The 22,383-nt window shown below is 38.4% G+C and overlaps 1 protein-coding gene across 2 annotated transcripts in view; it reads left to right on the forward strand.

Annotated features, from left to right (window-relative positions):
- Positions 1–2,846: 2,846 nt before the first annotated feature.
- Positions 2,847–22,383, forward strand: part of vps9d1 (VPS9 domain containing 1) — a 32,644-nt gene continuing 13,107 nt past the window's right edge. For both annotated transcript variants that reach the window (XM_067589010.1, XM_067589011.1), the window contains exons 1-14: positions 2,847–2,981; positions 5,148–5,220; positions 6,713–6,916; positions 7,090–7,255; positions 7,837–7,948; positions 12,518–12,580; positions 13,375–13,427; positions 14,342–14,429; positions 14,617–14,702; positions 15,568–15,716; positions 16,644–17,003; positions 17,158–17,287; positions 19,882–20,087; positions 21,395–21,479. In XM_067589010.1, coding sequence (XP_067445111.1) covers positions 2,889–2,981; positions 5,148–5,220; positions 6,713–6,916; positions 7,090–7,255; positions 7,837–7,948; positions 12,518–12,580; positions 13,375–13,427; positions 14,342–14,429; positions 14,617–14,702; positions 15,568–15,716; positions 16,644–17,003; positions 17,158–17,287; positions 19,882–20,087; positions 21,395–21,479 — 1,868 coding nt within the window. In that variant the 5' untranslated portion in view covers positions 2,847–2,888. The remainder of the gene's footprint in view (positions 2,982–5,147; positions 5,221–6,712; positions 6,917–7,089; positions 7,256–7,836; positions 7,949–12,517; positions 12,581–13,374; positions 13,428–14,341; positions 14,430–14,616; positions 14,703–15,567; positions 15,717–16,643; positions 17,004–17,157; positions 17,288–19,881; positions 20,088–21,394; positions 21,480–22,383) is intronic.

Consider the following 22,383-nt stretch of genomic DNA (forward strand, 5'->3'; position numbering starts at 1 on the left):
ACCGCGAAAGAGGCAGAAAAAAGGTGCACAGAGGCATGAGGGAGAGCGCACAGTTAAAGCACCTCAAATAATCATCACTCTGACAAAACACTCAATACAGAGTGAAAAACAAGAGAAATCCGCAGAGTGAAACAGATGAAAGCAGGGGGAGTTCACAGATAGTTAGTTATAATTAGAATTAAAATAAGTTCTCTTTCAAATCAAACATCCCAAGATATGAGTGGAAAGTATTGTTCTTGCAACTGCATTTATAACCTTTTACCCCATTTCGCACGCTGACCATACACAGTCCAGCCTTATACTAGGTTTTGACCTAGTCTTGTTAAATTTGTAGTGGGTGCAGAGAGTGTGAAGCTTTTTTTTTTAAATTAAAAAACTAATGCCAGAGATGTCGTTATTGAGAAGATGTCACAAAACACTCAATCAGTCAATCAGGGCCAAAGTGAGAAAAAAGAAGACAATTCCAGTTTCTTGATATGTTTTGAGCACAATAGTAATACTGCAACATGTTTTCCCATATTCCATGAGCTAATCTTTCAGCATAAGTCATGCACATCTACCTGATTATTTTATGATTAATGACTAATTATGATTTATTTTATGGGGGGAAAAAATTGTAAACATTATCGAATCTTCACCACATTTAGTTCATAAATGATTTGGATGCAATCAGAAAAAGTTTCTCATTTATTTATTGATATACCATAGATTGATAATCACACTGAATTATATTTACCTATTATTTATACTCATCAATATGAAAAATCATTTTAGAAGTCTCGAACCATTTAGCTTTCCATTTTCTCACAATTGGTTACAACATCTATTTCTTTGAGGCAGGGTCTATTTAACTTAAATAAAGTGCTGTAACTTAAATTCTCTGTATAAATGTAAATGATAACAACATGATTGCTATAATGACAGTCTTATTAGTCAGACTCACATGAAATTTTGCACAATTCATTCATGTGACATAGCCCTGTCACATAAGTGGACAGAACTGAGAGAAACCCTGGTTGCCATTAGCCATCAGCATGTTTGTCTATTATGTGTATTTTGATGCAGATCAGGATCCAGATACAATTATTATTGAGGAATGCAATAAAGACATCTTGTTTAGAACACTATAATTTATAAAAAAAAAACCTGACTATTAGCCAGAAATCTCTGAAGGAGGTTATATTTTCAGTTCTGTTTGTCTCAGTTAGCAGGATATCAGTATAATATCAGTATTCCCGATATTGGTATTGTTCATACTGGCTCACTGTCACACTGTCATGTCTTACTGGGACACTTGAATTGAACAGAGACATTGTTAATGTTGTTAGTAACACTGTGCTTTTCCTGCTATGACAAGTCAAAATGTCTGCTGTGAAAAAGGATCATCTTCACCAAATTTTATATATAACATGTTTGGATGACCATGAAAAAGGTTTCTCATTTGTTTTTGATTTCTCATCTCTCATACAGTTACTCCATAACTGGTTGACAAGCTTTTATTTTTGGCGTATTTTACATAAATTGGCATATTTGCTGAGCCTGTGATGCATTTACAGCCAAATTTCAGCAACACGTGTCAACTCAGAACCATCCTGTACATGGTGGTACAGTAATATTGTTTATTTAAATTACCATAACTCAGTGGCCATAAGCAGTTAAATATAACAGCTAAACTGTTATATGTAATGAGTGACTGGTCAAACATGGACCAGTCACCTATTCATAACATTGAAGCCTATAATTGTAACATACTATCTTCTTTACAACCAACTGCCAACATACCCATCACACTCTCTGGAGTAAAATAATGGCCAAAGAAAATGAATACTGTAAATACGTATTTGCCTCATAGGAACTGACTTCCTGATATGCTCTATACTTGCTGTCCAAAGGATATTTGAAAAAATAAATAAATGTATTAAATCTTTATGGAATAATCTTTGTGGAAGGACGGGGGATTCATAGGCACTTTCAGGAGCAGTAAAAGTAATTTTTTAAAAACTTTTTGGACCACAGAATGTTTCTCAGGTCAGCTGATGGATGAAATGACAGAGAGATTATGTATCTGTGTTTAAGGTACCCCTTCACTCAAAAATATGTTTTTCTTCTTGTTCCTGCAGTTGAATATTTTAGATTCAATGTACAGAATGATGTATGTGCAGAGTGTGGCACTGGAAGACTGTTTTCACTTTCATCTGCTGAAAGTGGAAAGTTTCTCTGTGCTCATTGAAAATCTGATTTTAAGGAGTGGACCTACAAGCTTGTTTGTAGAACAACCCTCGTCCAATATTCAACTTACACATGTGTGATGTGGAAACTTGAGCCCTCCAGTACGCAAACACTGAGAATGGACTTTACATTGAAGTAGGAGACGTCCAGCAGTTTATATTTACATATTTATAGATTCTGGGATTTTGAATGAAAGAGAATTATTTTATTTTATTTTTTGTGTTGTCCCTCCTTGATTCTTTTAATATTGTTTACTGCTGTAAAGTGTATTGAGACACCCTGGTGTGATTTTGCACTTTAAATAAATAAACTTTCAACTTTGACTTTGAGAAGAAGGAGATGCTATTTTAAGGATTTTAACGTGGTAATTATAGTTTTTTTTTGTAAAAACCATATCAGACACATATTATTGTTCCCCGCAGAGTATTTTTAAATGTCGTAATACATGTCTGGAGCATAGACTGTAGGTCTGGAGGGGACGTTTAACCTCTTTTCACCATTCATTCACCATCATGTATTAATGCTATATCAGTGCTACTCCGGTACAGTAGGTGGCGGTGTGGACCTTTAAGATTTGTCTACAATCCGCCATGACTCAACACAACGAAGAAGAAGGAACGAGAGAAGGAGGAGAAAGAAGAAGAGGACCCGGACCAACCATGGCTACAGCTGATAGTGGCCCGAAGCCCCTTCAAAATGCCATGAAAATGGCCAAAGTAGCGATACAGCTGGACGGAGGGAGCAAACATAAGGTAAAGTGCTATATTGCTTGACTGCCAGATAACAGTCAGATTTAACCGCACAGGAAACAGAGTTCATGTAAACAGACGGAAGGGGGCGGGAGCTGTCAGCTAGCTAACCTGTCACTGAATGTAAACACACCTGCTGCCACCTCAGAAACACTCAAAACGTTCATCTTATTCTATAAGCTTCATTTGTCATTAAATGCTCACACTTCTAATTTAAACTTTTTTTTTTTACTGAATATTCTATTGGTTAATTTCACTGATATAATTTTAGACATAAGAAAAAGTAGCTTTCAGAAGCACCAGAAGCTTTGTCACTTTTCGTTTTAAAGGATTTACTAATAAACACTATTCAATAAAATAAAAGAAGATATAAATATTAACTTTTTTAATAAATTATAGCCATAAACTATCTCAAACATGACACCGTAAATAATAACTGATATAATATCACCATCGATCTGCTCAGAGGAATAATAACAATGATATTAACAAAACGTTTTTGCCTCACCTTGTAGTTACTATAGTTTAATGGTAAGATGGTGTTCTTAAAGAATATTTACTTTTTGGCTGTAAGTTTTTTTGTAGTCGGCATATTCAGCTTCACTACAATGAGTAAAGATATGTTTAAATTTGACTTGTTACTATTATCATGTCACAGCCATGTCATAACCTCACTGTGACAATGCAAGCAAAGGATTTATTATAAATTCAGCAGGCCAACAAAAACAAGCATGTTGTGAAGTGTGGTGGTCAGTGGGATCAGTGATGTGAGTGCAGGTAGAGTCTTGATAGTGTGATATATATGGTGTATATTTTAAAATGGACTGCTCTTAATAGGCTTTTCTACCGTTCACCCATACACGCACACACACACACACACTAATGTAATGGTGGTTTAGCTGCCATTTATTTTAGATAATATTTATGTATTTAAAAAGTAATTACCAGTGAGACCTTAATCATCAAATGGAATTAGATTACAAACAGGTTGCTCCTCTCCCTTTTCACAAGGCTGTTTGTTTGTGGGATAAATCATTAATTTCAGTCCCATGTTTCAATTACTCTGTTAATTTATCATATTACACAAATAACAGGATACATGTTTCAGTTGAGTAGTTTGTTTTTCACAAGGTTCTGTTTTGTAGAAGGGCTTCAGTTGTGCTGTGCTGTGTGGTTTTTCTGTATGTGTGTTTTGTGATCTTAGGGCAGATCATCTGCTTAATCAGTTGGAGTGAAAACATGTGTTTCTCATCGGATGCTCCAAGCAGTGAGTCACTAGGCAGTGTCAAGTTTAGGGAGGAAGGGTAAAACTCATCTGCAGTAAATTACATTCTGTTAAACTTGGTGCACTCATGGCTGTGTGGGTGTGCCCATAAAAAATAGGATTGTCAGTAACTGAGAAATCTTATCGTAATGTTTGTTTTGTTTTCTCTTTTCTCCAGTTTTAAGTTATTTTTGTTGCATTTCCAGGGGTTTGTTTTTTGCCTCTGTTTCATTTATAGTTTTGTTAGGGTTTGTTGTTTAGGATAAAGAAGGGGCCAGGACAGTAAAACAATAACTATCCATCCTCATACCCTCTTGTCCAGCTCCGGGTTGGCGGAGCTGTGGGAGGGCAGGTCACCAGTCTATCATTGAGCTTAAAACAGTGACAAAGTTTAAGATAAGTGGCAGCGATTTCTCAGTAGGGCCTGTAAATAAAGAAAACTCAATATTAAGGAACTGGAAATAACAGTTAAGTCATGAAAAATAATGACTAGCCAGTAAAAAATAGTTCTGGTGTTGAATCGACTTTTACAATGTAGGAAATAAATGTTGAAATGGCCGGTCATAATCACCAGAGTGTTTTTACAAAATCTGGCACTGAGACAACCCAACAAGTGAACAACCACATAATAATACAACACATAAATGGTCATTTAGAACTACCATAAGATGCAAGAACATTGTGGAAAAACAGGCCAGCAGATATAAACATTAATATTTTATAATATGTTTGCGTTGTGAACCAAATTAAATCTTAAAATCTGTAAAAGTCTGTTTTGTCAAGTGTATTTTCATCGCTGAAAAGTGAATATTATGTCTTAACATGAGCAGATTTCTAATTAACATGACATTGACAATTGATTGTTAATGAAATGCATGAGTATCTCTGTCTCGGTCTCTCTGCAGGAAGCTTACTGTGAATACCTCCGGACGATCAACTACATATCACATGCACTTTTGGAGGAAGCTGGGTCACAAAGTAAGATCTGAGTAGTGGCATATATGAGATAGATATATACTAAAATACATTACAATAAAATATCTATCTTTTTTATTGTTTTCTCTATTACTTCCTTTGTATGTTTACTCAATGTTGCATTGTCATCCAGTGGGCCTTCAGTCAGCTTTTCAAAAACGAAACTCGCCATCTCTCCTCCTCTTTATCTCTGTTGAACAGTTGGTCCTGTGGTCAATCTTACAGGAAACGAAACAACTGCTACCTAAGTTGTTTAACTTGCCCCTAAACATTGTTGACTGTGATAATGCATTACTGCAGTATTGTCTTATAAATGGAATATGAAACAAAATCCACAGTCCTCCTCCTGTGCAAAAATGTATTTAAAAGTTTATCTGAAGCTAGGAATTTGGTGCTAAAAAGTTAATGTGTCAGATATCTACTTGATATGACTAACTCAGACTGCTGAAGCCTCATATAAGCTTCACATCAACTTTTGCATTTTGCATTTTCCCACAAAATGAGTGTGTGGACACACTGTGGATCTTGGCCCCCATCACTTACATTGAAATCATATTTGAAGGGGATCTTTTAAGACAGACTTGAAAAATTGTGAACGTATCCTTTAAAGCTGCATCAAGCATCATCTCAGCCCTCTGTAGACCTCTGGTGTCCACCAGTAGGAACTGCAACATTATAATTAATTTCATTGGTACTGATCAGCAACCCTGTCAAACAGACATAATACACTATGTTCACTTGTTCTGTGGTGAAATTTATATTGCAGCCTTTTCAGTTTGATTAATTTGACTTCTAAAGCAGCAGTAAAGGCAAGACAGCCCACTGTGTCAGTGAAATCTACATTTAAGAACAATATTATTGACTTTTACTTTTTACTTAAAGATGCACTGTCTGATTTTGCTATATATCAGAAAATTAGTGTATATATTTTTAAGCATTATATATTAGAAAAAAGGGAAAACAGAAGAATACACATAGAAGCATATGCATAGATACGAAGATATGTTACATACATGCATATTTCAAGTAAGTAAATAAAGCTTTAAAAAAGGATGGAGGGGAGGAAAGAAAGGGGAAAATGAGCAACATACTGTACGTACTATGTGTACTGAAATCACACATTCCTTTGATGTGTGTATCTGATATATTGCAGTAATACAGTGCATTCTCTCTACTAGACCACAATGATGATATCATATGAGCTGATAGGTGATTAATAAAGCAACAGAAAAGCCTCTGAGGTTTGAACATTTGGCAGACTACAAGCTGCACCCCGCTGCCAAACTAGTTAATCATTCTAACCAGACTTGAACTAATCATCTTGAACACAGTAGTTGATTGTTAACACAAAATTGAATCAGATCTCCGATGCCATGTGATGACGTTTAAATCGTAGACACGCATTAGATGAATCATCCAGGAGGGCCTTTTCTTAAAAACAAAATAACTTCTTGTGACATACTTTTTCTTCTCTTCCTCTCTGTCCCGGCCTCAGAGGAGAAGGAGATGGTGGCGGTGGAGGGGGAGCGCATGTTGAGGTTGGCTGAGCAGTGTTTGGAGCGAGCCAAGTCATTTATAGGAAAGAACGCTGACCCCCCTGACCTTTCTGCCTCCGCCTCCGCTTCCTCTTGCTGGTCACCTGGCCAATCACAACCCCATCAGACCACTGTCCTCCCACCTGCCGTTGCCACAAACACTGGTAAATATTTTACTTCTAGTCAGAAGCTCTTTTATAAACTTCTTTATATCACTATTAAGCTGGAGTCTGCCCCGGGAGTCACACATCAAACTCAGCCAATGTATGGCCATGTGATTTTGTGCTTTAAGCCAATCACCACTTTGTGTCTCTCTGTCTCACCTCTACTGTCACAGTCCCTCCCTCTGACCCTCCTGTTGGCGCAGGGCGTAAAGCAACCAGTCCGACAAAGGCCGGTCACCGCAGGGTGCTGTCAGATGGTGGCGGGGAGCTCTCCCCTTTCCTGCCTCCTGAAGTCTTCCAGAGACTGCAAACAGTGGAGTCACAGGACAGAAGCAAAAAGTAAGGGACCTGTTTTTATCAAGGAGAGCAAATATTGCTACATTCAATGATATGTTGTCTGAAGGTAACAGCACAGCAGGGATAACAGAGAGATTTCCAAGAACCAGTCAATTCCAGATCCCTTCTACATAACGTTTTCAACCGACCAACCAATTATTTAATGCCTTAAATTTAGTTATCTACATTTTAGACCGATGGTTGGAAATACAACCATTAATACGATTTCCAAGGTATTAAAAATGTTGCTCAGTCTTAATGCTATCTTCCTGTTCTGTTCTCTTTAAACCTTGGGATGTTTTTATACAGATAAATAAGTCTTAAATTCAAAGTCACATCAAAAAAATCTGCAAGATTATTACACTGAACTTGCATGTGAATGTTGTTGGTGTTAGTAAGAGCTTTTTATGATTGTCAGCTTTGTTGACTTGAAATATTCACTCTTAATTGATAGTAATAAAAATAAAAATTATAACCATGTCATGCTGACAGTTATAAAGAGATATTGGTTTATGTGCCCTTGACACACCCCTTTATTAACATATTACTTGTTTGTATTATGTGTGTGTGTGTGTGTGCTGCAGGGAGCTGACACCCATTGAAGAAGCTTCACGTTTGAACCAGAAGTTGAAAGCCAATTATGAAGCTCGTCTGGCAAGGCTCACACCTGGTCAGGCTTACCAGAAGACGTCTTTGGTAAATGTGTGTGTGTGTGTGTGCTTTGTGTGTGAGTGAGACAGAGAGGGGGAGAGACAGACCTCCTGGCTCAGGGGTCAGTCTCTGACCAAACACGTGTTGTTTACATGAGCTAAAGGCCTACTAGAAGTTGTTTTCTAGGAATTCATGTCCAATTTACTGGCCATATCACCGTCTTGACGTTGGAACAGTGGGTAAACTGGAAGATAAGTTAATTACATGATGTATTATAGTACAACTTACAGTTTTCAGAAATGCCATTACATTTTGAGGGTCGTGTGCCATGCACAATAAATCCAAAACAGCCGATGTCAGCCACGCAACCCAAGTAGCTGAAAAAATAAGAAATGTTATGAAAATACTTTAAAACAAGTTTAAAATGTGGTAAACCTTTCTTGTATAAAAGTGAAAGTCCAAGCACAGTTTCTCTTTTTATTAATTTATTTGTTTTAGCCATGTAAGGACTGTTAAAGGCCCTTTTGTACTTAAATATAAATATGGACTTTTATTCTGCATATGCACTGAAATTATACTTTTCAAATATAAAGAAGAGGACGAGAATTGTACAGCATTACTAAGCTTATATCTATTGACAGGAGCAAGCATCACTGTTATATATAAATAGTAATGAATCAAATTACTGTTTAGAAAAATAGTAAGCATCATTTTTGAAACTCTGCTTGATCAACTTGATTTTGAGGTTTTCAGGGGTCCTAGGTGTTAAAGCTGGAATGTGGCACTTTTGTCTCCCCCTTCTGGCAGTGACAGTAATTACAAAAACACTGCTGACACATGCCAATGTCATAGGCTCCGCCGTGACTACTCCATCTCTACTGTTAATAGGATAGGATAAATTGTTTTGAGTATCACACAACCCTCCTCGTTTCACTATCAGAATGTGATCCATTTGGTCCGATAACATTTGGAAAATCTAGAAGAGCCACATGATTAAATTATTTTATCCCCATTCAAGTTAGCAGAGGGCGAACTGGAAGTTAGCCGGCTGAGCTGCAGAAGTCTGTGGGTGTACATGCTCTGCCCGTAGACCACATGCAGTATGCATTGATCCAGCCAGTGCAGGAATGTCAAACCCGACACCAGATTAAAAACTCTATATACTGTGAAATCCAGAGATTTATCTGGCGGTGATAGGCTTAATCAGCATTGTGTGAACTGGTTTGGCAAGGGCTTGAATGTAACAGAGGTTCATTTCTACGTACAAGTTCCGCACTGCAGGTTTAAATAAGAGGTCCAAGACCTTGAAACCCTTTTATTTTGGACACTGCAAGTAAGCATATATGCCCTTGTGTTACCTAGTGGAAATTAAGGATGATAATTTTATTTAAGAAACAGCGAGACAGAACAGAAAGACAATACAGAAACTGAAAGGTAAAGTTTTTTTGGTTCTTATTTTATCGCAGTAAGTTGCTAAATAAAAATAGTGGATAAAACTCTCAGTAACACGCATACTGTGGGTACGTTCAGAAAGCATATACCATGACATATTCAGAGTACCAGTACCAGGTGTCCAATCACAAATCATTTCTGATAAGAATGGTGTTCACTCCAGACTAGGTTGGTCCTGTACAGTGTGAAATGCTAAAGCACTGCAGTTACTTTAGACTTTGAACAAGGGTGACATCAATGACAGTGTGTGTAACGTGTATAATATTGAATCTGTATCTGACATCACAGTGTTTGAGTCCATTCTGCCATAATTGATCTCCTTCATTTCACTTTGTTTACTGTGCGGTTCCAGAAAGGCATGATATGTGTGACTAATATGATAACGTGCTGTTAAGTGAGTACACTGTTCACAATGGGCGCAGTGCTTAGCGTCATCGAGGCTCAAGCATATGCTATCCTTGTGGTATGTTAAACACTGCAGACTAGACTCTTATGTTGCAATAAAGATCCAAATGATTGGTTGTTAACCTGCCTCCCTCATGGCCAGTAGTAGCCTGGTAGCCCTGCATCAGGGAAACACAGTAGCTGTGTCCCAGTTCAGGGGCTTCATTCTTTTAAGACTCAATTTCAAGATAGGCAACAAGGCTGAACGCATTTCAGAGGCTTCACCATATGTAGCTAAAAATACAGCCTTTCTTTTGACCAATTTGGAAGATATCATCAGTGTATTTTTTGTGGCCCTTAGTATTTGCGATCCACTCAATTATTTAATGTTTTTTAGATAATCCTTATAAAGTTGGGAAATATCTCTGTATTTAGCAGGTATTTTTCCTCAGATAGATAATAGAAGCCAGGCATAAACCTCAGAGTTTGTTGTAAAATCACAGGATGTTACAGATAAATGGAGGTTATGTATGATTGCTGTTCACTTGTTAACTTTATTTAAGTTGTCCATCATGTGTTGAAGATGAAACTCTGGATCTTGTTCTATAAATATAGGGATCATAGAACTTACCATTCTATTTACCACTTTGTTGTTTGAGGGCAGTGTCCTTGTGATTTTTTGTAGTACAAATGAAACAAATGTGTGTTTGTGTAGCAGGCTATACAGTAGAAGTCAAACAGACATCAACCAATGTTAAAGTTGGTGTGCTGTATATACCAGAAAGCAGCATGTCACCGATTTTCTATATATAATAAGCCAACATGTGGATGAAATATATCCCACCTTGAATGTGCAAATACATTTTATGTCCTTAAATCCTACTAAGAGTAATGGTCCTCTGTCCAAAGGATGGATGGACTGCTCATTTGAAGAATACTTTTAAGAGTTGAATCAGTATTTTTTGAATTTTCTAAAAATACTTGGTGGGTGATTGGATGAACCATCCAATCACCCACCTTACCTTGCGAGGCAGCTGGATTTGCAACGCTGATTGATCCGAACCACTGATGGTTTGGACACAAGCGCCTAACTTGAAGCCTGACAAGATGGATTCTCCTGTGATTTTGTGATGTCACGATCTTGCAAATCCAGCTCCCTCGCAAGGTAAACACATGATTGAATAGGAATAGGACATGAATAGGTTTCTATAGCAGCCACAGGACGCACTCTATCTAAAAAGAGAAATGTTCAGAGTGGCTGTGTCTGGGATCACTGCCTGTTTATAGTTTCTTTAGCAGACTTATATTCAGTCAAAGGTGTGAAGGGATACGGTCTGTGCATTTATTTTGAAGTTCGTGTTTCCGGTGGTATTTCCTGTCTGGTTTGCATGTTGTGTGTTGATGAATGAACTGATGAATGGATACCCGAGGTCTGGGGGGGGTGGTCTGTGTAGAAGTCTCTGTACCGCCTGCTTATTTAAGGCTAGATACCGTCTGAGCCGACGCAGCAGATCCTTGTTTCATCACCGTAAAACGTCTCTATTACCAGGCGGAGAAATGATGGTGAGTCATTTCAATTGACTCGTAGGAGACCTTTAATTGTCCTGGTTCATGAGCTAACCTGTTTAACGTGTCACAAAAATATCGCTGCAGTTTGTGTTGTGTTGGGGATTTTTTTTAAATGTTAATGTACCATCAGATACGGAAAATGTTTCGTCGTCAGCTGGAGCTGCGTGCTCACTGGAGAAAACTAAAGGCGTTTGTAAAGGTAAAGTTACACCAGCCTGCTGCGTCACACTGAACTAACTCTCTTTAAATATACGAGAAACGATCGTTTTTCTGCGGGTCGGTAAACGTTTGTTACTTGTTAAAATATGACTTAAGAAACGTTACCAATATTCTTCAACTTGCCAACATACACAGTAACTCTCGTGTCGGTAAAAGTACACATGCAGTCTCAACCCCCAAAATCAGCCTGTTGACAAGTTACGTTATTTCTTTAATTAATTAATTTTTATTTAGTGCAAGATGAGTGATTAATAAAAAAACACATAAGACGGGAGACAGTGTTGTGCGCGCGCGTGTGTGTGTTGGGGGTTGTCATAGGCTACTTTCAGGGACACTGTTTAGTTTAGGCAATAAGTGGTTACGTTTAGGGTAAGTCTCCTGGAAATCAATGTAAGTCTATATTAATGTCCCCAAAGGTGACCTAGGACAACGTGTGTGTGTAAAGATTTAGAGTGGAGAGAGAAAAGAAGGGACAAAAGAGAAGAAATAGTTTTTTTTTTTTTAAATGTTAGTGTTTTTAACCTTTTTTTTTAATGCTAAAAACAGTAATATAAAATTTACTTCAGCAGAGTTTGACATGACGCCTTTTCAAGAGAGTTATGTTGGTTCAGTGTAACTGCATGACAGCATTCACAGTAACTTTTATGGTGTTTGGAGACGTCCTTGGTGATGGCAGATATCACAAAAGACTTCACACAGTGTTTAGGTGTTTGTTGTAATGGCTGACAGTATAATTTATTTTCTTGTCACTATCTCAGTAAAGTCACAGTTTTCTTATTTTGTTAATAGACACATTTTAGATGGGAATTGTGATGGGTCTATCTTCACATAATGATAATTATAATGAGTTTTTTGTTTTCCCTATACACATTTACCAGGAGCTTATTCCAGAGCTTAAATGTATATGATTACATTTATTAATAAATGGATTTCATTTACATATTGCATGAGTGCATGTATTCAATATCCTCTCCTGTTTTCCAAATGCAGACGCTCTCTCTCCAGCGTCAGATGATGGAGAACCTCATCATAGCCAAAGCCAGGCAGGATGCTGTATCCTTCTGTTGTCAGCTTTTGTCCTGTTTTCTGTCTTTTGGAAATATTTCCCCATCTCTGTTGCATCATCGGTGAAGGCTAGTCTGTGTTTGAATACTAATACAATTTAGGTTTTCACTATGACAGTGAGCAACGCTTCATTCCCACACCTTATTCTCCCAGCATTTTAAAATTCCTGAGGTGGGAATAGTGAGCGATGTGCAGAAATGGACAGATAGTGTCAGTCTCAGTAGAAAGTAAATATTTAAAAGGAATTAAGGAGACCACCATATCTGCTGACACATCGAGGCATTTGGTAATGCCTCAGATCACTAGAAATTACAATCAAAATATAATTGTGTGGAAAAATAAGGACCTTAGTTCTTATTAAAATGTTTAATTGGCCATGATATATGTGAAGTATTGCTTGGAAACAAGCCAGAAGGAGAGTGAGGCTCATGTGACAGGAGAACATACATTTAACTGTAGATTTATAATAAAATATTGTCTTTCAGGTCACTGGTTGTTGCTGTAAATTATGCTTTATGAATTTCCCTCACTGTGGTTCTACAGCTCACTATTGGAGAAGTTATACCATCTGTTATCTGTCCCCAGCAAACTGATGACCTAATGACCACAATTTGGCTGTGGAATATTGATATTTACAGAATAGAATATTTATATTTGCTTTCTTTTAATTTAAATCAATGGTTGTAATGATAAGCTTCCCTGTGATGGAAACTGGAAGTCGTTATGGCTTGTAGGGGGACTATGATGTTTGGAGGTTTCCTTAATGTTTGCTGTAACACTAGCTTCAGCGGAAGATGGAGGAGAGAAGACTAAGGCTACAGGAAGAGGCCAACAGGTACGCCTAGTTCTCTACAAACATACTGAATTAGGTTGAAAGTTTAGTCTGTGTTTAGCTTCTGCCTTCTTTCTTTAATCACCTAAAATAGATGCATTTGTCTGTCACGTGTGCCTCTTTACAAACACTGAGAGCTGCTCAGCTCCTTTAATCTGGAATTTGTTACTATCACAACAATTTAAACTTGCTGATTTTTACTCAGCAGACATGTGTAATGTTTCAAATGTTGCTTTAAAAGATCACACTCAATTATCAGGTTTTTTCTCTCTAAATTTCATGTAGTTTTTGTTTCATGTTCCATGTCTTAAGTTAGTTCCTTCCAGCTTTTCTTAAACCTTGAAATGAAATTGATGTCCTTACGCACTCTTAACGATCCAAAGTGCTCGTCAAAGGCTCCCTCAAGAGTCTGTAGTATTTATCTACTTGTGTTTTTATCTAAGGGTAAAGCTCTCTTTAAATTCTTGGAAAGGGTTTTGTCAATTTTGGAAATCATTTCAAGCCACACTGTTTGGGAAAACAGTAACTTTTCCATTTCACCAAAATCCAGAGGGGAAATCTCTATTTAACTACTGGAAATTATTTTGCATCAGCACAGGTAATGTGTAAAATGAAGTAAATTAGCAAACCACTTAAAACTCCATGTGACATACCCACCAACCTCCTTCCCTCATTTAAAACATATTGACTACACAGCTTTAGCATGTGTTTCATCCTCACTTGTCCCACCTGTTGACAGTGAGCACACGACTAAATTCCACATTCAGAAAGTAGAAATTAAGTTTCCTAAGGGATGTCCGCTTGTAAAATATGCTGACGTTGCTGTTTTTTGACATCAGTTCTCATTTTATCTGTGAGTATTGTGAAAGCTTCATATTGAAGTTCCAAAATGAAGCCTGTGTGTTTTTCCATGACAGGAGATTTGCAGCGTCTGGAGCAATGACAACAGAGGAGCAAGAGCAGCGCGTTCTCTATACCAATGTGCTGGAATATGAGCAAGACCATGTAAGTTTGCAAGTAATCCTATAAAATGTTAAAAATGATGTCATCAAAACTCAAAATAAACAATAGATGAAGGTAACAGTGGACCTGATCAATTCTGTGTTAATCAAGTAAATCACTGCCACAACAGTTCAACATTGTGATATAAAGGGCAAGCTTTTATACTTCATCTTTTTGTTTTTTTGTTTAGGATTGGCCCAAACTATGGAAAGCTAACCTGAAGAAGAATCCTGATGATGTCACTTTAGTATCAGGCCTAGTCTCCTACCTGCTCAGGTAATGAGATGATTCAAATAAGACTGTTAACAGTAATATTTTTTCCCAGCTGCTTTAATTCTTCTATTTTACACATTCAGCAGTGATTTTAGGCTACTGAGACATGAATTATAACTTTGGTTATTCCACTGCTCCACCACAACACAGCAGATAATATGATGTATTGATAAAAACACAACTGAATTTCTTTGTTACTGCAGCAACTTACTGTATGCCCAAAACTAACCTGCTGTATGACAAGTTAAAGCGATCATAACCCCTGGTCCCTGAACATTTTTGAGGCTTTCAACTGTCATGGCAACCCTGTGTTACTATCACAAAGTTGTTAAACCATCATATTTACACATTCAGCATCTAATTTAAGGTTGCGTTCAAAAGGTCAACTCAGTCCTGCCTGCCTATATCGTATCAGCCTCTCTGTCAATACATGATGGTTCAGAAGTGTTTGTTTCCCTTTTTGTATCTATTGTGTACTGACTTTAGAGATAGCTGCAGTTAGTGTGACTCCGGGTTGGTACTATCCACACTTAAGTCAAATATATAACAGAGATAGAGTGAGAGAAATGGGTTTGTGTGTACATATGTCAGTTGTTCTTATAAGACGTTTTCATAAAGCCGTATACTTATGCCAGTAGACATGTTCACTTCTATATTTATACTAGTGTGTTGTTAGTTCCCACCCTACTCGCCTTAAGTTGGTTACTGCATTGCTGTTATTCTTCATGAAGTATTAATGAGATCTAAATGGACAAAACAAAGTAGAAAAAGATGCATGAAAAACATCCAAATGCATCCCTTCAGTTAGCTAATTATAGCCTCCCTATATACATCTGATTGCAATTGAACATTTGTACTGTGTCTTCAGCCGATCTGACCACCCAGTGGTGAAGCTGCTGAGGAAACACCAGTATCGGGTTTACAATAAGCTCTACCCCATCATCAGTAAAGGTCTCCCCCAGAGTCCTGCAGTGCCACTGAGACCTTCTCGCAGTACTCACAACCTGCTTCATCCAGGTAGGGTTGATTATACAAAGATGAGATCACATTTATCTCTGCTCGGGTCGTTTGCGGCAGCCTTTTTGCTCCTCTGCTCTTAAGCCTGATTGAAAGTGTTATGGAATCAAAACTGTGTGAAATGTAGCTTGTAGTTCCCATTTTGAGATGTCACAGAAAGTAGTAAATAATGTGATTTGGGCATAATTCCATCAGCTGATAATTCAGTTGGCCTCTTGAAAATACAAGACTCATGCCCTTGATGTTCATCATTGGCCTTGTGTGTCCATTGAAGTGTCAGAAATCATTCACTTATTGACACGTTCACCGCTCACTATGTAAAGGTCTGTACAGCCAATCAGATGTCCAAAATGGAAAACAATCCGACAGTCCTCTAAATGTATCTTCTTTTTTTTTTTTTCCTCTTTACATTTCACAATGAGTCGGCTCTTTGTCAGTGACCAATAGTTAATTGTATCCTACCTTTTTAAGTTGCATTGTGGGATAACTGATTCCACTTTATAGGATATAATAATTCTCGGACATTTGGACAACACTACAAAATGGCGAAAACTCCATATAATGGTCGATATAGTGTAGAACTGAAATGATTATTGGATCGGTGGATTGGCAGGAAATTAATCGATTTAATTCATTTTTAAGAAAACATTCTCCTTTTCGTCATTGTACGTGAGAGTAAGCTGAATATCTTTGATTTTGTAGACCAAACAATTGGTTTCATTGGAGCTCATACTGGTCTGCTTCTCGCTGTGTGTGCATTTTCAGTTAGAAATCATTTTTCAAAATGAAACAAAGCAATGCACGGACAGTGTTGTAAAGCATAAAGAAATAGTTATTTAGCCATACTAACACATACATGGCTGGCTATAGGTTAAATCATTATTATCAGACACTAATGGATACTTCTTTACTTGGATCATCTTACAGAGACGCAGAGGAAGCCAACTACAACTGCAGGCAGTAGTGTTGGTGCCCAGAGCTTCAGCACCGACTGCTCGCTCTCCCCCTCGCCCTCCCATGACTTCAACACCAACTATGACAACGAGGAAGGGGAGGAGCAGGTGACGGTGGACCGGGAGAATTCGTTTGAGGATCTGGAGCAGTTCCTGACCCAGCTGGACTGGGCCCCGCCCCACGGCAACATGGACGACACCTGCTCTGATTCAGAGCTGACCTGTGATTCGTCAATGCAGCCGGAGCAAGATGAGGGCCACATCTCAGAGCTGGAGACGAGAGCAATGAAAGAACACCTGAAGGCTGTTGTCAAAGACATTCATATAGCTATTGGTGAGCCCGATGAGAGAGTGTGTGTGTTTGTGTACATAGGAAATTGTCTCAAAGGAACAATTTCCTGTTGCTGTTGGAAACGTTTAAGAATGAATTTTACATCAACAGTTAATGTAAAAGGATATTAAATGTTAGGAGTGTTTCTTTTTTTCAGATCAGCTTCTCTCACTGTGTTTGCTGTCCTTTGAGTGTCTGAACACAGCCAGCTCTAAGGACTTGTGCCTCGCCAGCATAGAAGAAGCCTTCTTCACACCCCTGTGGAGCGCCCTGGTGGCTCTTTTCAGGTAGTGCAGCCTAAAACATGTCTTCATGATTTTAAGTGTTGTCTTAAACATGGAATGTTTCTTACTGCTTTTGCTAACCAAATATGCAGCACTTTACTTAGACTAAGAGTAGGGATGCACAATATTGGATTTTTTGCTGATATCTGATATGCCGATATTTTCAAGTTATTGTGGACAATTGCCAATACCGATATATGCACATATTTTTTTCCAGCTGGCTTAGGAGACTATTATGCATGCAATGATAGATTGTACTAAGTATAATCAAGAAAGACAATATATGAAGGAAGAATTTAGGAAGCCTTAAAACTTTAATGAACCTGCCAAGTGAGTGGAGCAGTAGAGTTTATTAGACAGATAGGATTAATGTGTAGGATTTAATCTCCCCCCCAAACAGGGTGGTACATCCTGTCAGCCGAGGTGTTTCCTATCTGTGCAGCTGAACATAGCAGCTCCTCGCCAGACTGTTTCTCCCTGACGGTCATGGTGCTTCCTCAAGCTGTCCGTCAGACCACCTTGTCTGACGGACAGCTGAGTGAAGTGGAGCCTGTGGAGGAAACACCGGGACTGTCTAGGTGAAACAGTCTGTGGAGGGAAGCACAGTCAGGCGGCGGAGGAGAAGGCAACATATCGGCCTCTCACAATCGTCAGAAATGGCTGATGCCATTATTTCATTTTAGAGCTTTTATCAGCCGATATCGATGACGTGCCGATAATATTGTGCATCCCTAACTAAGAGCTTGATTATATTTTGAGCTTACTCAACTCTACAAAACAACACTGTTTATATTGCCAGTTTTAAAATCAGTCACGCTGGTCGAACCAAATACACTGCCAGGTAACCTTTGAATGGCTCACGTGTGTGTATATAGAGTTGTTGTTTTTGCCTGCTTTCAGACTTTGTCCTAGCTGACTACCACTCACACTTTGCCATCAAACACAGTTTGCTGCCAAAAATCATTGCATTTACGAGCTCTGTTGTCTGAAAATCAAAACTGGAAAACAAACTTTCTGAAAAGGAGACGTCATTTAGTAGGTCAGTGGTTTTGAAAAACATTGCTCTTTGGCAGCCAACTTGAAAATCTGTGTTTGCTGTGTTCAATAAATTAAAAAAAGTAATTGTATGTTAGTCATTAATTTGAACTTGACTTTTTGAAAACATGAGAGCACTAACATGTTTATGGCAGAGTGGGAGGAGGTCACAGGGTTCAGGAATTTAGTGTTCTCAAAGTTTTTATTATTATACTGCAGTTAAAGGAAGCAATTTAGGTTTGGCATGAATTGTTTCCTAGAAATACACTCAGTCAATGTCTCTTATTGACCAGTAAGTGGCAGTGTTTCTCCAAGTATAATAAGTATGTCAGCTGCTTCCCAGCTTCTATTGCTGGTTTAATTCTCATTACACTCAAACAGTCTGTAAAATTATCAGCTGTTAGTATATTAGTAGGTTATACTAGTGTGTATATATAGTATTTTCTACACTTAGAGAACCTCTTGATAGACTGTTTGTAGTGTTTAGACATAAATACTGATGTCAGTATCTAAGAAGCGATTTTAGCTGTTAGGTGGATTTGTTCTTTCACTGGTTCGTGGTCCATCTGACATCAATAAGATGCCACATAAAGTTACATCAGAGACAAATGGAAGTAACTGACAAGTTCAATTCAGTGTCATGAAAACAAAGACTATATTATTCTTTTGTTCTGGCCTGTGACCTCTTACAGACTAAAGGAGGGCAAGTGTGTTTTTTTTTTTTTGTTTTTTTTAAAAAATGAAAATAAAAGAAAGATGTATCTTTTCACTTAGTCCTTCAGGCTAGTTGTGTTTTTAAGAAATATTGATAATGCAGGGTGGACCAGTGTTTACAGTGATTTTTCTGCAGATAGTGGTGTTTACTTAATTGCCATTACAACAGTGTTGGTTGGAATTTGCCTTTGTGAGCTCATAGTGCAACAACTTAGACAGGACAACATTCAACACAACATACTAATGATAAAACCTCCACATTTTAAAATATCCAAAGTTTCATGGATATAAAAAATAATCTAAAAATGATATACCTTAAAGTGCAGGAGGTTTGTGATTTAGAAGTTAAATAACTTAAATATGTTGAGTCAGGGAATGTACTTCTTTTAAACCTCTCAGATTTAAAACAGCTATCTGAACCATTTTTATTTCATATTTGGAATTTGATTATGTCTCGTGATCCATGTTGCTGTTAAGTTAGCTGTTGGCCCGGGTAAGGTATAGGCAACCACACGCCTTCTCTTTGACCTGTGTTTGCAATCTTTTCTCCTGCCCCCTGGACAGCCTAACACAGCGGTTCACAAACTTTTTTTTCTGCCATGTCTCCATCCAGAAGCCAAAAATATTCACACATACATAGACTGTAATTTATCAACAGATAACAACAGTAGGGTCGAAAACAAGTAGTTTTTTATTACCATCATCAAGAATACAGGCTGCATGTTTCTTTTCACAAATGTTTCTCAGTTTCTGATGTCCAACTTAAAAATGCAATTTTGTCCAAACTGTGATCAAGTGTATGTTGGCTTTTAGTTTTCAGTCTGGCAACCTTGGTCTTCATTTCTCAGGAAGGTCCACAGGGAAAGAGAGCTGGCCTTTGAGACCAGTTTGAAGCTGTATCGGGATGCTTCACCTGGAGATGTTGGTGTACCTTTGAAACTGTTTCCCCAGGACCCTGGCGCATTGCAAGGGTCCTACCCATACGAGTCTGCTGTTCAGGAGCTTAAGCTTCTCACTAAAGACTGCTGTCCACAGAGGAAGTTGGAATGTATTGGTGAGTTACATTGTGTTGTTTTATTTTCTTGCTCACTCAAAGGCTGTATTTTAGGAGGCTGTATTTCAGAGTATTAATTCAACCAGAAGGGGGCAATCAACCCTTTCCCAGCAGAGTACCAAGACCTCAGACTTAGCTCAGACTCTCATCTTAACTGCTTTATACATTTATTATCTTATACTAGCATGCCCTCTGCAGTTTTTCAGATAATTTATTTTTGTATTTTGTATAGCTACATATCCTCCTGGATGATGGGCTAGTTGGCTGTCACGGGTAGTAATGCACTTGTCAAAGTAAAAAAAAAAGCACAACAAGCCACACCCAATAGTGCGGTATAGTGCCCAATGCAAACAGAAGACTCTGTCACCACCAGATATAGACCTGTTTCCTGCTATGAAACTAGAGGCCTAGCAGTTGCACCTATTAGTTAACTACTAAAACTAGGAAAGGATAATGTGGGCAACCTGATGATTGTAGTTAACAAGAGCTGGGCTCCACAGTAATAATCCTCATTGATGTAGACAGTATTTTATTCAGTGCAAAATTAAAACATATCCCCCAGCCTGTTAGCCTAGACATTGTTGCATGAAGCCTCAATAGAAGGTTCATGTGTAGCTCACAGTTAAACAGTCCATTTACTGAACACAAACCGTTGTTTTTGAACTCAAACAGGTTAGCCAGAGTCCTTTGAGGTTTGCCACTACATGCAGAGAATGTGTGCTGAGCTGATGAAATTCAATGACACATAAGCGTCTATTGAAAAGAGAGACGTCACAACTTGTTCTGTAAACTTGGGTGTCACGGACCTGGGTCTTGCTATTCTGTAGCACTTTCTTAGACATTTGTTGGCTACTTCCCAGTGGTAAATTCAGAAATGTGGAACTCAAGAAGATGTCAAGGACTGTCAAAACTCATCATAAGTGTCAGTATCTGTGAGTTTCTCTAGGTGGTGCCCTTTTCTTTTAAGTGGTGGCTGTAGCTACTCTGTATACAACATTAAAAAAAGTTAGCAATCACATGCTGTGCATCGATGTCATGAAACTGACTGCATGAAACAGTGGTTGGTGTGAGGAGAGTGCGAATCATCCATAATAACCCAAATTTGATACTTAATTTGACAAATTACCTCCAACAATCCTCTCTGTTTCCTCTGTCATCTGGGACCAATTCATTTTATAGTTGTGTTGTAGTTAAGGCAAGCCATGCTTAGTTGCAGACCATCAGTGTACGGTGTCTGTAGATTGTTAATTTGGTTCAAGGAGAGGTGTTTAACATGGTTTATATATGATGCTCCTGCTATGTTACAGTGAGGACATTACGCCTGATCTGTGCTTGTGCTGAGGACTACAGATGTCTTCATGAGGTCGACTCAACACCCAAAACAGCTGCCATGTGAGTAAATCATCAGCTGCAAAAAGTGTCCATTCTTTGTGGTTTTTGATGTTAGTCAACGTTTAAAATGTAAGATCACTCACTGAGGGCTTTTACTGGGAACTGGAAACCTCAGCGTTACGACACTTCGTCACATAAAAATTGATGGAATACACTAAACAGTTTGAGGATACAATAAGTGGGGTGAAAACAAAGTACAGAACACTGTACTAAAACTATTGGGGAGTTTGAATTCCACCAAAAAGCACCCCTCACTGAACTTGAAAATAAGAGACCTCTCCTCATTAACTCCATGCTTATGGTAGGGAGGAAAAGACTGTCCCAAAGTCCACTTGAAGTACCCAAACATGATTTTAAGGGCTCTCTGCCATGGTAGATGCTCTGTCATGTCTCATCAGTGCTCTGTTAGGCCTGGCACAGCAGGGGTTGTCCTAGGTTTATTGCCCCCCTATAGAGTGCCTCTTCCTAGCCAGGCCTAAAAGTGGGTCGTCCTGTCTGGTTGTGGAACAGACCCAGGGCCCAACAAGGAGCTCAGGCAAAAGAAGAAAAGACATGGAGGTTTGTGGAATCCATGATGATGCTCGGAGGGCCAGACAAAGGCTCAGTGGGTCATAATGGAAGCAGCAGACTCAATTTAACCCTTTAATGTTCCGACGGCCCGTCAGACTATTAAGTACACAACTCTGCTGTGTACACACCTCTTGTCTTGAAGTGGGTGTTCATGTGACACATCTTTGGAAAGCTAAGATTCTTGTGATTCAGTTGATGCAAACCATGTCAAGATACAATCACAACAGCAGGTACAATCAACGCCTCTGTCAGACCACCTATGAAGCCTAAAGTTACTCAACTGACTTATACAACTCTGACAAAAACAGTCTTGTTACATTGGCAAAGGTCCAGT

The sequence above is a fragment of the Thunnus thynnus genome, chromosome 5, assembly GCF_963924715.1.
Source record: "Thunnus thynnus chromosome 5, fThuThy2.1, whole genome shotgun sequence".
NCBI lineage: Eukaryota > Metazoa > Chordata > Actinopteri > Scombriformes > Scombridae > Thunnus > Thunnus thynnus.